This window comes from Phalacrocorax carbo, chromosome 18 (genome assembly GCF_963921805.1).
Source record: "Phalacrocorax carbo chromosome 18, bPhaCar2.1, whole genome shotgun sequence".
Taxonomy (NCBI): Eukaryota; Metazoa; Chordata; class Aves; order Suliformes; family Phalacrocoracidae; genus Phalacrocorax; species Phalacrocorax carbo.
In genome coordinates, this window is record NC_087530.1 from 5,497,919 (window position 1) to 5,512,438 (window position 14,520).

General features: G+C 52.3%; 1 protein-coding gene across 1 annotated transcript in view; it reads right to left on the reverse strand.

Moving 5' to 3' along the window:
- Window positions 1-14,520, reverse strand: part of NTNG2 (netrin G2) — a 50,736-nt gene that overhangs the window by 19,940 nt on the left and 16,276 nt on the right. Inside the window, exon 3 of the mRNA XM_064468772.1 lies at window positions 7,410-8,053. Within this exon, the coding sequence (XP_064324842.1) occupies window positions 7,410-8,053 (644 nt within the window). The remainder of the gene's footprint in view (window positions 1-7,409; window positions 8,054-14,520) is intronic.

Sequence of the window (14,520 nt, forward strand, 5' to 3'; positions counted from 1 at the left end):
ATGAAAATGCTACGGCATGGCTGCATGGCCCCAAGGATGCTGTGGAGAGGTGGTCCCCTCCTGCTGGCTCCTGGACCACTCGGCTCCTGCTTTCCCAGCCACCACTGGCTTGGGAGTGGTTCCCCCCTGCTCCCTTTCTGCTCACCCGAGCTGGCACTGGGGAGAGGCAGCGCACAGCGGAGAGCTGCTAATGACTGCCATCCAAAGGAAGGCTTATGATAGCTTTCCCCTGAATTGTTTGCTCTCGCTGTAATTGATGAGCCTTTAATGAGTCTCATGGGATGATGTGTTTGAAGGGAGCTCTTTCCTCTCCGTCCCCAAGGAAAATGATGTTTCAACTGATCTCAGCTCTTGGGGAAACGTGAATAACTCTTCTCCATCTCTCTATTGTCATCCCCAGCCGTTGCTCGCAGCACACTCCAGCAGCTGCCTGGCCATGGCTTACCCACTTTTTACCTGCTCCTTTGCAACTGTTTTGGCAGCTCAGCAAAAGCAGGGAACAAATCTTTTGGGCAAAGCTTAACAGGCGCTGAGCTTGGATTGTTTCTGGCCCGTCTGTGCGTGCAAAAACAGGTAAAAATAGCTTCTAATGGCTGAACCATGGAAGAAGCACTGTCCCTTTGTGGAGAGCAGTTATATTAGGATTCACCTTGCTGGGAGATTGCTCCAGCAGAGCTTCATTATTGCCAGTGACTGGAGCAGGGCTGAAAGGGCTGAAGAATGCAACAGCAACTCATTCATCCCAGGAGCAGGGCTGGGAGTTTAACTAAACCTCCGGTCCAGGGGCTGAAATGGGAGGAAAAGCCACTTTAATGCTTTGTTTCTTCCCACCTAAACCAAGGAGAGAGACTTCTGGGTTTCGCTGCTTTTTGCAGAGCCAAAAAAACTGAAAAAAAAACCCTGGGTTAGGTCAGAGGGACGTGTTGTGAGTGTTTTGTTTTTTTTTCCCTTGCGGGTTTTTCACTTTTGGTTGTGTGGTAGGGACAGATGAGTCCTCCCGGCAGGGAGGAACCTTCCTTGCTGCCCTTCGAAATGATTTGAGGTTTGGGTTACAAAGAGGAGACAATTTAAAAGATGCCAAAGTGCAAAGCACGCTAGCTGGCTGTTCCCATTCGAGAGGCTATTTATTTTAAATAAGTTGACACTTGCCAGCTGTCAAGATCCTGCTGACTGGTAGAACATTATTTACATTCAAAGCTGTCTTAAAAAGCAAACACGAACCCAAACCTGCCCATTAGGGGGTTGGGCGACAGAAGGGAGGAAGGGTGAAGAGGACATCACGTGTGAACATAAATGTTTGCAGAGTAATGTGTATAAATGCTCTTGGTCTTTCTCCTGGAATGCAATAATGCCTGCAATTGAGTTCATTGGTCAAATTGAATTTGGGCTCCTGTAGAAGTCTCTTTATATTAAGTGCTTTAACATACATCACCTTCTCAGTCTATTGATGAAATTCTATTATCCGCTCAGGGCTGGACGAAACTCTGCAACAAAATCGGAGGGGTAATAAAAACCTTCACAAACCGAAGCCAGGAGCAGGTAGTAGGACCTTGGGCATCTGTCTCCGGCTATTGATAAAGTGTCATGAGTGTCTGGGGGAAGGAGGAGCTCTCCGAGTTTCTCGCTAACTCCCTCCCTCCTGCTCAGCAAGTCTCCCCTCCATCTTGCTGCAGTGGGAGTAAAAACCTTTGTGAGACTCAAGGAAAGAGGAGCAAAGAGTTGCTGTGCATTAACTTAATTTAACTATATGACCAAGAGCAAGATTTTGCTTGAACTCAAGATAATTCCAGCCTGGAGGAATGCCAGGGAAATTCAGCCATCCAGCTCTCGGGGGCTGCCCAGCACGGAGGCGAGGACAGGCCAAAGAACGTGGTGCACTGTCGGCACAGACTTGGCTGTCCTTGACACGAGGATGCTGTTACCTCCTGGGACCTGAAGTCTGGCTTCCAGGAGCTGTGGGGGAAGGAAAAGGGCCTGCCACAGGTGGTGCTCGTCCTGGTTGTCGTGGTCTTCCCAAAGCTGCTCAGCATGGGCAGAGGCTGGCTGCGGGCTGCAGGGATGTTGGGCTAGTTCTCGGGGGATGTTTCAGTGATCCTGTGGCTATTTTGGGGGTGATGCTCTGGCACTGGGGCTGGGCAAGCTCAGCTGGGGAAGCCCATGTGCACACTGATCATTTACCCTGCTTGTCCCCCTTTGCAAAGCAGTGGTAGTGCAGCCGGCAGGTCCCACCCTGCTCCTCAGGGAAAGGTGCTCAATGGGGGCATCGGTCATTCCACAACATCCAAGATCCTCAACCACAGACTGTTCCACAGACCAAACCTACCTTTCCTCCCTTTCAGAGACCACTTTGTTGCAGAAGCCAAGATTGGCTGGAGGGTCTCCAACAACTTCATCAACAGAGCCAGGAGGAAGAATGTCCAAGCAGGGCAAAGCAGCCCGGAGCAGCTGGGACGCACTTTGCACTGGCAGTCCCGGTTCGAGCTGAGATACGGCCGCAGGGGAAGCACACTGAGCTGCCATCATTGTGCTGGCCTGGAGGACAGAAGCAGGAGGCAGCCTCCAGGCTGAGCAGGAACTGCTTCATCTTTAAGAGCAATACAGCATCAAGCACCACCGCATCCCGAGAGTCACCAAGAAGGCAGAAAAGAGCATCTCCTGCCTGTGGGTGCTACTGACAATTAACTAGCCTGATTTATTGGAGGAGGGGCTCTGGGGGATGGCCTTGAACCTCCAGGTCTGGAGTGCCTGATCCTGTCTGTTGGCTGGGTGAATTCATTCTGCTCCACTAGCGCAAACTCACCACTCTAAGTCACGTGGAGAGCAAAGCCTCCTGGAGAGCACCTGTGCATCGCACCGAGAACCGCACAAGGGGAAGGCAGGGACCAAAGCAGGGGAACACAGAGGGCCTTTCTTTTCAGTTCTTTTGTGTGAGCAAAGAGAAGCCAAGGAAACCCTCAGAAAAGCAACTGGTGAAGAGAGAAAAGGAAATGCTGTTACTAAACTGGAAACCTCATCTTCTTGTTGGTGCCTCTTTGGCCTGAGCAAAGCCCAGCTGCTTGGTGGTGAGTAACGCCCCCTCCTCCTGTCCTCTGGGACTGCTCGTCACCGGCAGGATGGACAGACAGGCAGACATACAGAGCATGCACTGGGGCAGGGTAGGACGAAGGAGAGAAATCTTAATAATCAGCCTAAAATTGATTCACTTCTGCTCAATCTGATTTCTTCTAACTGGATCCACATGTCCTGGCCATGGCACATTAACTTCAATTATGGCCTATTAATGTCTCTGTGATGGAGCGTGCCCCGCCGAGCACTGCGGTGACTGATGTTATGAAGGGGAAAAAAAATTACTCCAAAGAGACATGGTGTGTAATGGAAAGAGAACCGGCAGCTTTCATTGCGCCGGCCATCAGTCCTGGCAGCCAGGAAAAGCTCGTTCACCCATTCCTGAGAAGATGACTGAGCTCATTGCTGCACCGAGGAGAAAACTAAGCTGTGAACAGAGATCTGTGGGGAAAAGTCTTTCCGCTTCCCTTCCCCACCCTGCCTGGCACACACACAAGCACACAGGCCAAGGGCTTGCTTGTGTCTATTCCTGTCTTGACTCCTCTACATCTCCAGTTACTCTGCAGATCAATAGGGACAGGACGGAAGAAGAAAAAAAAAAGAGAAGAAAAAGATACAAAGAGAGTAAAAATAAACTGTCAGCCATGAACGGAGAAATGGACCTGGCTGAGGTTGTGGGAGGAGGAGATGCGGATGGAGTGGGCAGAGGAGTCCCTGAAGCACCCAGCCATTGCACCGACACCCAGGAAGGGAGCAGTGACCCTCAGGTATCACCAGACCCTCTGGAGATCCTGGCAAACTCTTGACCACCCCTATCCATCTGGCCCAGGAAGACAAAAGGCAGAAAACTCCACCCTCTTCTCCCCATGTCCTTTGCTCCATCTCTTTCTGCTTTTCCCAAAAGCTCTGGGAGATCATAGTGAGGGCTATTCCTTGGTGGGAAGCAGGGGGACAAAGGATGGGGCGTGCCTGGATGGGGGCCCAGGGGCATCAGAGAAACCTCTCTGAACCCACCAGCTAAGGCGGCGGCATGAGAAACCACCCTGGCTCATGGTCTGCTCTAAGGGCAAAACATTTTGCTCTTCCCTTCACTGTGAACATCAACTGGAAATGAGCTGCCATGTGTCTCATTGCCCTGTGGGCACTGCCAGCTGCCGGCCAAAACCCTGGTGCCGTGCAGGGGCACAGGCGATGCCACATGCCTCCTCTAATGCCACGCACTGCTCTTCTGATGGCATGCACTTTGGCTGGGCACCGCTCCTCTGCCCACCTGGGGCTGCTCACATCTCTAAGTCACCAGCTCCTCTGCTCTCCTGGTGGGATTTTCTGGCTGCTTTTTACCTTTGAGCCTCCATTTGTTAATAATCATCTTTCCTCTCATTTCCATGACACTGTAGTGACTCCCTAACCAACCCCCCCACCACCACCCCAAGTTTTATCTAGGCACTTTCCTCCTGTTCCTCAAATGTAGCTGTGCCCATGTCCTGGAAGAGGCAGCAAGTGTCCATCTACAGCCCTGCCTGCCCTGCCTCCCCCCTTCCCCACACAGTGCTCCTGTCAGGCTCACATTGATTTCTCCTCTCTTCCTCTCAATAACCCACCCCTTGTTGAGCCATACACAAGATTTAATTTGGTTTTAGTCCCTGCACTGTAACTGGCTTTGCTTACAGCTGGAATTAGATTGCTTTCCAGAGAAAAAACCTGCTTGCTGGGACCAGAATAATCACAGGAGCAGAGTTAATTCACATGAAGCTTCTCCACCTTATACACCACTTATCCACAGCTCCTCAGCCAGCCATCCTGCCCTGCCCTGTGCTCATCGAAGCTGGAAGTGTCAGCCCAGGACAGGCATCAACTTCTTCCCCATCCAGGATGAGCGTCCCCTTCTCCTGGGGACCAGCCCAGCAAGCGGGGACAGCTGGGGAGAGCTGGAGCAAAGCAAAGCTGGGTCTTGCCGTAGCTCAGGACTTGGAGTTTGGGCCAGAAAAAGCAGATTTCAGAGTTTTCTTTGTCCCCGGCCAAGGAAAAGCCCTTTTCTCCCTGCTGCATCAGAGGAGTCACTGTCAGGCAGCCCGCGGTGAGCGGAGCCCAGAGGGAAGGGGAGGCGAGCAGGAGCCGCTGCTCTGCAGCAGCCGTGGGCAGCCGTCCAGGCGGGCAGCGCGCCAGCTCCGGGGGAGGCCGCCAGGAGTTAGCCAGCGAACCCCAACCCATATCGTTCTGACCCCAGCAAAACCCCACCATTGCAGCTTCCACTGGCCGTTCGCAGCTCGACCCTCCCTTGCCAGCGCTGTCCTCAGGGTGCAGGTGGCTGTGAACTCTCAGATGTCTCATAAAGGTTCTGCCCCGCCTCTCCCTGGGGTGTTCAAAGGGGCTTTCCTCTCCTGCCCTAGTTGTCTCTTTGCACAAAGTTTTAGGGATTTTATCTCTTGAAGCCATCTCTTCTGCATTTAAATGCTATTAGATATGGACAGTGAGTTTAAAACATGGTGGTGGACTGGTGGGGGGAGGAAGACAGCTAACAACTAGCAAGGTGCTGGTTTGTGGAGAACCCCACCAGCATAGCCAGCAGTTAAAAGTACTGAAGTGACGTATTCTGCAGAAGGCAAGAGGAAAAGGCAATGGCCTCCAGGGAGGAAGGGTACCGAGAGTATTTTAACATGTATCTTAAAGCATCAAGTACCCCAAAGGTACTGTAGGTGCAGCAACAAGTCCTTGGTTACCTGCACAGTCAACTCCGTGTTTGGAAGCCAAAGGTCATTGCACGAGGGCATCAAATATTTAATCCTAATTTACCTCCTTCTGAGCTGAAAACTCTGCGTCACTGTTACAGAGTCTAACCAGCCCAGATAAATTGGTACACCACTTCCAACCCTTCCTGCCGGCCATCGCGGTCAGCATGGGCTTTGGCTGGGAATTCATCCCTGTGGCTTTGCCACCACTGCCATAACACCAAGCATCCCTGGGGGCAGCTCGGCCGCCCGGGGGGAGCGGGGCTGCGGCAGAGAGCAGGGGGCAGGACTGGCTCTGTTCAGGGTGGAGGGGAAGGCGACGAGCCGGCCTTTTCTCTCGCCTTTGCCTGATATTCTTTCACCCTCTTTGCTTTGCTATTTTGCCCCATCTTGAGCTGTTCTGAGGACAGTGGATATTTAGTACACCTGGAAATACTTCTTATGGGCAGGTGTAAAACGTCTCTCTGCACTTATCTATACAGAAGCACTTTTCACTGAAACTCGGGCGCTTGCAGATGCGCACGGCTGTGCTGTCCCACACCTCTGCCCGTGTGCCTGAGCTCCCCAGGGCTCCTCCCCGAGCAATCGCGGTGGCGGGCACACCGATGAGCCACGGCTGCTCCTCCCACACAGACGACCACACCGTGACCGAGGCAAAGCCCCTCTGCCTGCTGCTGCCCTCACCGCTGCCTCCTGCCTCCCCGTGGGAGCAAAGGGCTCGCCCATCCCTTACTGCAGCTTCCTTCCCCTTGGAGCACATTCAAAGCCAGCTTGGTGGCACCTGCAAAACATTTTTGTTTGCAAGTCTCAGAAGCAAACAGTTTGGACCCAATACAAACGGCTCCTCTGTCGCTGTGGTGATTCTTGTTAGCATGGGGTGGGTGATGGGGAGATTCTTCCCCTCTCGCCTGTAAGTCTCGCACAAGCTGAAGCCACAAGCTGGATGGGAAATTAGCCATCTCGGCATTTTTCCACCTTACTTTGCTTTTTTGGTTGATGTCATAATATAACACATGGCATGGTACAGAGAAATGGAAAACAAAAACCAGGAGCAACAAACCCCTTCCTGCCTTCCCCTGCCCCAAATCTGTCGGGGGGTTACCCTCACCCCAAACTTCATCTGCCGGCGCTGGGGCTGCTCCAGGGGTGCAGGACTGACTCAGGACAACCCATCCTGCTTGTACTGGCAGTGGGCCGGAGCCCAGTGAGGGGAGCCTCATTCTTCACCCACCCCCCCGAGCCACTAGTGTCACCCCTGGGATTTTTGGGCAGACGCTGCCCACGCTTGCACAGCTGGGGACAGGGTATGTCAGGGACCTCAGACCCCAACCGTCCATCCAAGCTGTGCCCCAGCTCCTCCCACACCAGCTCCACAAGGACACAGCCCTTCTCTCAGACACTCCCGCAGCAGCCTTGGAGGTGCCCCAGCTGTTCCCTGCAATGACACATCTGTTTTATTACCGATGCTGCCCTGCCTTGGGAGAGAGGTTATTAGAGGGAGAAACACCGATCGTCTTATCGGTCAACAGAAACGCTGATGGCTTAGTTTTCTAGCAGTAACCCTCTTCTCACCCCTCCGAGAAGAGACACTCAAAGAAAAACAACAGTCGTTACCTGCCAGTGACTTCAATGTTGGAGACGGCATAGAAGTACTTGTACAAGTTCTCCCTCTGCACATAGGTGCCCCCCAGGGCCGGCCTCAGCAATCTCATCCTCAGGTCGGTCACGGTGAAGAAGTCCTTGAGCCCTTTGGCGCTCTCCAGCCGGGTGTACAAATTGTCCATGTTCCTGAGGTCGGGGCCAGCAAAGATGGCAAAGCGGTCCCTCACCTCGAATCGGACGGTCTTCTCTTTTTTGGAGCCCGCCCAGCGGGAATACTCCTCTGTGCAGAGGACCCTGTTGGCACTGGTGGTGGAGAGGTCCCGGACCCTCCGTGCTGGCATGCTGAAGGCCTCCATGCAGTCATCTGCGTAATACTGGTAGGGGTGCCAAGTCCTCCCATTGTCCAGCGATTTTTCCAGCATCATGATGGTGGGTCGGCCGTACTCAAAGGTTATCACGATGTCATCCGTCAGCTCGATGCTCTTGTTCCAGGACAGCGTGATGTTGGCCAGCAGCGGCTCCGGGTACCGGCGCCACGTCACGCTCTGCCAGTACGTGGCCAGCCCTTCGTCCTCGCTGTCGAACATGAGTTTCGGTGGGTGGGCCAGGTCCGGGTTGGAGGCGTCGCACTCGTCGCTGCACAGGTACGGGTTCTCCTGGAACAACAACAATGGTCACAAGAGAAGAAAGCAACACCTGGGCATCGCATGGGCATCACGGGCACACGGCCGAGCTCGCACTGTGTCCTGGTTTTGGCTGGGATAGAGTTAATTTTCTTCCTAGTAGCTGGTATGGGGCTGTGCTTTGGATTTAGTATGAGAATAATGCTGTAACACACTGATGTTTTAGTTGTTGCTAAGTAGTGCTTGTACTAAATGAAGGACTTCTCAGCTTCCTGTGCTCTGCCAGGTGCACAAGAAGCTGGAAGGGATCACAGCCAGGACAGCTGACCCAAACTGGCCGAAGGGATATTCCATACCATATGACACCATGCTCAGCATATAAACTGGGGGGAGTTGGCCGGGGGCAGCGATCCTGCTCGGGGCCAGCTGGGCATTGGTCAGCGAGTGGTGAGTAGCTGCATCACTTGTTTGTCCTGGCTTTTCCTCCTCTCTTTTTTTTTTTTTTTGTTATTTTCCTTTTCACTACATTAAAAAAAATATTTTATTCAAATTATTAAACTGTTCTTATCTCAACCCATGAAATTTTTTACTTTTGCCCTTCTGATTCTCTGCCCCATCCCACCGGGGATGGGTGAGTGAGCGGCTATGCGGTGCTTGGTTCCCAGGTGGGGTTAAACCACATCGCACTGTTACTGGGCCCTGGTTTTAGCTGCTTGTGTCAAATGTTAACTGCTGGGCTGAACTGGAGTATGCCAGGGGTCTGGCTCTGGATGATGCTGTTTCTGAACAGGAATTTAAGACAGAAATACATGGCTTTGCCTTTGCTATAAGAACAGCTGAGCTCTTTCCTTTGCAAGGCTCTTTGGGAAAGGACCTTTCAATTTGGCATGGGGGCAGTTTTCATAGAAAGCTCTTCCCCTGAGACGGTCTCTGAGAAACTTCGCTTAATGTTGGCTGAGTTACAAGCTTATGGAAAGCTCCCTTGCAAGAACCGAATGGCTAAAATCCCCAAAGCACATCCATGCCTCTGATGGCTCCTGATGCCAAATGGGCCAGGGACACACCATCTCCCCAGTGCCTCTGAGCATGTCTGGAAGAGGGAAACCCGATTTCCCCAGCTCTGAGCTGGGAGAGGACTGGGCGGTAGTGGGCAGAGCAGAGATTTGTGTTCCTGGTGTCTCCCCTGCCCCCAGGATAGCACCCTGGCCTTGGGGACATGCAGAGCAGGTATGCTCGGGGTGCACTCGCTCAGCCCGATGAGATGACCATTGCTGGTCACCCCGCAGTTCAACCTACCCAAACCAACCAGAGGCTGAGCTGACAGTCGATCAGGAAGGGAATGGGGAGGCAGCTCTGTGCCCACCCGCCACTGCCCAGAAGGGACCCAGGACTCCCGCTGCCTAAACACCGTCCCCAGTCACCTGCTGCTTGTCTGGGTGCCCTTAGCCTATGGCAAATAGAAGGGAACATGAGATAATGTCTGTCTTCGCAGAAACTAAGTTCCATGACTGTGCCTGGCAGTCCCTCTGCCCGCTGGGACGGGCACTTCCCAGGCCATGCTGCCCTGCCCAGCTGCAGGCAGGAGGTGCAGTGGTCCTCGCCCGCCCGCAGGGACCACGGTGGGAAGGATGGCTCCTCCCATCCAGATATCAATGCTGCTACATCAGTTGTTGCCTGCAGACCTGGGCAATGGCAGAAAAGGCCCAGCCATCCCATTTGGCCCACAAGCGACAATGCATGGCTTAGCTTGCGTGGTTTGCAGGGACACCTGCACGCATCCGCATGTGCTGAACTGCTCTAAGGACATATTGTCAAGGTCACGCACCAAATGTTTTGGAGGCGGGCATCACAGTTAACCATGCCAATGGGTTTATTACTCATCCATATGTGTGTTAAAGCACTTCATTACTTGCCCTGCAGCCCCTGCCTCCGGGAGCATGTGGGTCAGACCTGCCGTGGGGATGACGTGGGGCTGTGTTATAGTGGGTACCATCTGCAAAAAAACCCTGCAACACACTGCAAATCTTTTTTGCATATGAAGCATCTCTTTGCTGTCACTTTTCTTCCCTCTTGGACCCAAAATCCACAGGATCTGTGAGGGATTGGTAGGACAGCGGGCTCTGCTGGGACCCTCGTCAGGGAGGCAGATCCACCTGGCAGAGGAGGAGGAGGTGATAAAGCAGCTGGAGCTACTCAGAGCTGATGGCTGGAGGTGAGGAGCCTGCTGGGTGCGAGGTCTGGCCCTTCTGAGCACAGAAGACTTGCAAGGTAAGACCAAGCTGGGTTTTGTGGTTTGGTTTGTGAATGCTTTTTGTGTGGTCGTGAGCCTGTGGGAAGGTGCTGTGTGTGGGGAGCAGCGTGCTCCTGCCCAGCCCTGGGGACCTCCTGCAGCACCAGGGCTGTGCTGGGGTGCAGGGGGCTGCTGGTCCCTGGCTCTCAGGGACCCGATGCTGATACCTGGGGGCTCAAACAGACAAGGTGCAGGGCTGGGGTCTGTGCAGTTGTGTTGTGTCCCAGGGCTGGGACAGCCCCGCTGCAAGCGTGGGGAAGCGTGGGAAGAGGCTGCTCCCGTGTCCTTGGCACGTGTCCTGCACCATGGGCTTGCTTTGACCTGGGAAAGCATTGGAGTCTAAGTGCTTGTGACTGGCTTTTAGGGTGCCCTGCATATACCCAGGGCAAAGCAGAGGGGGGGAGCTGGCTTGCACAAAAGGGTGCTCTTGTGTGCAAAGTGTGGCTGTGCTTTGGAGGTGGAAAAAAAAAATGTGTGACATGAGGTGCCTTGGAAAATCTGGGCTTTGCTACCTTCACCTGGGCAACCAAAAGTCCTGGGAACTACTTAGAGATTTTCCACTCTGCATCTGCAAAATAGGCCTTTGGTGCCTCCCTGTAGCTCAGAGACATGCACTGAATGCAAGCAACATTCTGCACAGTGAGTGGAGGCCACAGCACTGAGGAGCCTAGAAAAGCTCAAGAGGACATAAATAATTCTGTCTTCTGAGCAGCGTGTGAGTAGCACGGTGCAAATAAGGCAGAAGGCTGCTCTACCAGCAGTGGGGATAAAACAAAGTAGTGAGTAGTTGATCTGTACGTGAGCACCAGGCTCCTTTGCAGGGGATGCAGCGGCAGCCGTGGGGAGAAAAGGGGACTCCTGTAAATAGAGCACGTGCTCTGTGTGTGTGTGTGTGTGTGCACAACACTGCCAGGGAAAGCAGCAGAAGCCAGTTGATAAAATGGGGCAAAACTCATGCTGTTTTCAACATTGTCTTGCTCTCAGACACGCACCTGCCCAAGGGTAAAGCCACGAGTGCCATGCTGGGAGTTGCTCCCCTTGTCACTCAAAAGTTAAGGCTGTAACGTGTGACTTCTCCCATCTCCATGTGTGCTGGGAGGAAGGGCTGCAGCTGGAGCTGCTGAGCTCGGTGCAGAACCCCGGAGCAGGGACGATACTAAATGGGTGCTTCAATGGATGTTTTGAAAGCAAGTGGCTATAGTTTTATTATTTTTCACTTGTTTGCAGCTGTACCAACTGAGCAAGGGAAATCAATGGAGTGCTTAGGCTTGCTCGAGTGGGTCAGGTTGAGGGGTAAGGGGACCTGCCCAGGAGCTCTCTACTCCCCTCCCAATGAGGGGGAGATGCCGGCTGGGGTGCAGGGGGGCTCTGAGCTGCTCTGGGGGGGGTCCTCTCCTGCTGTGACATGCTGTTCCGGAGCAGGGATTAAAAAAACCTAAGATATTGACATATTTAATATGCTCTCCTGACTCGTCATGTTCAGAGGAATTGTTTACCTCTGCTAATGAGACACAGCTTCCTGCTGGGGGATGTAGGTGCCTCTTAGCGCAGCTTTACAGCGGTGGCTGATGGAAAAGGAAGAAAAATCCCCATCAGCTGAAGCACTGGGGGCTCTGAGTACATTTCCTGTGCTGAGGCAACATATTGTGTTGCAGTATGGTCCTACTGCCAATGTGGTCATACAGATGGCTTAATAGGACTGGCCTGAAAAGACCATCCCGGAGGTCCATTTTTCACCTCGTGTCTGAAGGAGGGTGCAGCAGTGCAGTGTTTTGGTGGGCTCAGATGGGGATTTGGCTCGAGGCGGCAGCACAAAGCTCTCTGATAAACCCACCTTGCTGCTCAGACCAGCTCTGTATGAGCAGGAGTCTGTGTGCACGGAGCCATCCTGGCAAGAGCTTCCTTGCTGTGCAGCTTCCTTCCCTTGCGTGTGGCAGCCATCAGGGCTGCCGAAGCCCTTGAGCTGGTGTAAGATGAATCTCCACTATTTGCTGCTAGGGCTGTCCCCAGCGTGGCCACGCTAGCCAGCTTCACCTTTGCAGCTAGGGATGATGCTTCTATCAAGGTTTTCTTTGGAGGCTTCCTTAAGCAGTGCCCAAATTACCCAAGGGAAAGGGCTCTGTGACCAAACCACAGTACGAAAACAGTACCCAGGCCTGCAGAGGGTGGCCAGGCTGGGAGGTGGGACAGGCTTCCCAATAGCAGTGAGGGAAGCAACTGAGTCTGACAAGCGTGATCCCCCTCCCAGTGTCCCGTCTGGAGGGACAGGGCACGTCCCTGGCAGGGGACCTGGCAGGTCAAGAGCAGGAAGAAGCGGGGCCAAAACTCTGCCTGTCTCCAATATGCTCGTCCCAGAGATCAGGGAATGGAGGTGCACAATCCCTGATGCTCCTGTACATCCCAACCTGTAAACATGCTCAGCTCAGCAGGCAGCAATCCCAAAGATGTCTTTAACCACCCTGATTCTCTGGAACAGCACACAGCTCAAGAGCTGCGTGGTTGTAAGAGGGCAAATGCAAAAATAACCTCTAAGTGACAGTGCTGAAAGGCGGGGGAGAGCCTCAAAAGCCACTGAGTGAGTCACGTCACTATGGCTTCCTCTGCTAAAATGAAGTGTTCCTTTTTGGTTTAGGTTTATTGAATTGTCCTTCCTCCATGGGATGCTCAATGCGTTTTCTGCTGGTGGGGTGGTTTGAAGTCAGCCAGGAGGGCAGGGGGGAGCGGAAACAGATGGCCGTACTTTGGCTGCTCCATTGGTCCTGGTAAGATCAGTTATAGCACTGTTGAAACAATTCCAGGTATTATTTTTGAATCTGGTTTCCTCCTTCAAGCCGTGTGTCCTCCAAAGAATCTGTCCAAAGTCTCAAGATATTTACGTCTTCAATTGAAAAGTCAGAATGCATTAGCCAGGCAAACTTGGTCTCAGAGAGCTTAAAATAAACCAGTTCACTTTGAGTCTCATGTTATTAAATCAGTCGTGAGTGTCCTTAAGGCAACTAGATGTTGCAGGTTTCCAGCTCTCCAGCACGCTCTTCTGGTTGCTCATTTCTTGAGGGTGCACCAAAGAGCACGGGAACCTTGCTTAGCCCCAGCTCAGCCCAAAGGGGCAAATCCCCAGAGGTGAATTGTAAAAGCCTTGTTGAGGGCAAGTTGTCCTAATAAACATCATGACAGCAAGACTGTGGCTCTGTGGGACAAGTGTCCTGGTGGGGAGTGACGTGCCTGGAAACGTGTCGCAGTCCCAGTGGCTGCAGACCCAGCCCTTGGGTTTTGCCTCCAGTTGGTGCTGGGCAAAAATGCTGCAAAAGGGACTTTCTGAAGGTGAAAGAGGGGACTTGCTCCTTGAGGAGGATTTCTTAAGAAACAAGATACCACTCTGACAAGGCGCGATGACAGGAAGCCAGGATGCTGCGGCGAAGCTGCTCCCCACCTTGCTGGGGAGGGAGGGAATGGGGGAAAACAGCCGCAATAAAAGGCCTCGGTTTTACAAAGCCCAGCTGGTTTCTAGGGCTCCTAATGAGCGCACGAAGTTGTTTTGCTATTTTTTTTTCTTCTGGCAGATAATGCCATTTTTAAGCCTCATAGCATAAAATTATATATTTTTGTAGGTGAAATTACTTGATTAATCATTAAGATGTTGAATATTTTAAACAAACTAGACATCTGTTGTGAATGGTGAAAGCTGCACAGAAATAAAACTCCAGCTTTTAGGAGATCTTCATGCCAAAGGGAAGCTGGAAAGCAATTACAACCACTAGCTGCACAATGGAAAAAATAAAAAATAAAAATAATATTAAAATTAAAATTAAAAAACCTCCAAGATTTGAGCAAGGGAAAATAAGTAGATGATGTGAAAGTTTGTGCTGCTCAGGCATGTTCATCACAGCTCTCATAACCTGGTGTGATTTGTTTAATGGTGTCTTGGCCAGGGAACGCCCCTGGAGTTGCTTTGCTTTCAGGGGCCTCTTCTGCCTGATGGCATTGTGTTTAAGTCAAGGCTTCTGCTAAAACCTAGGTCACCCTGGGGCCAACTTGTTTTTAACTAGTCTCCTAATAAGAGTAATGGCAAGGTCTCATTGACTTGGACTAGTTTCAGAAAGGCAGACTTTTGGTTTTGTTAGTTGGGGGAGAGTTGGGAGGAGGGAATCCTTGGCTTTTTTATAGGAAGGTTTTTATCAAAGGGGAATAAAATAAATGCTTCTCTTTGGCA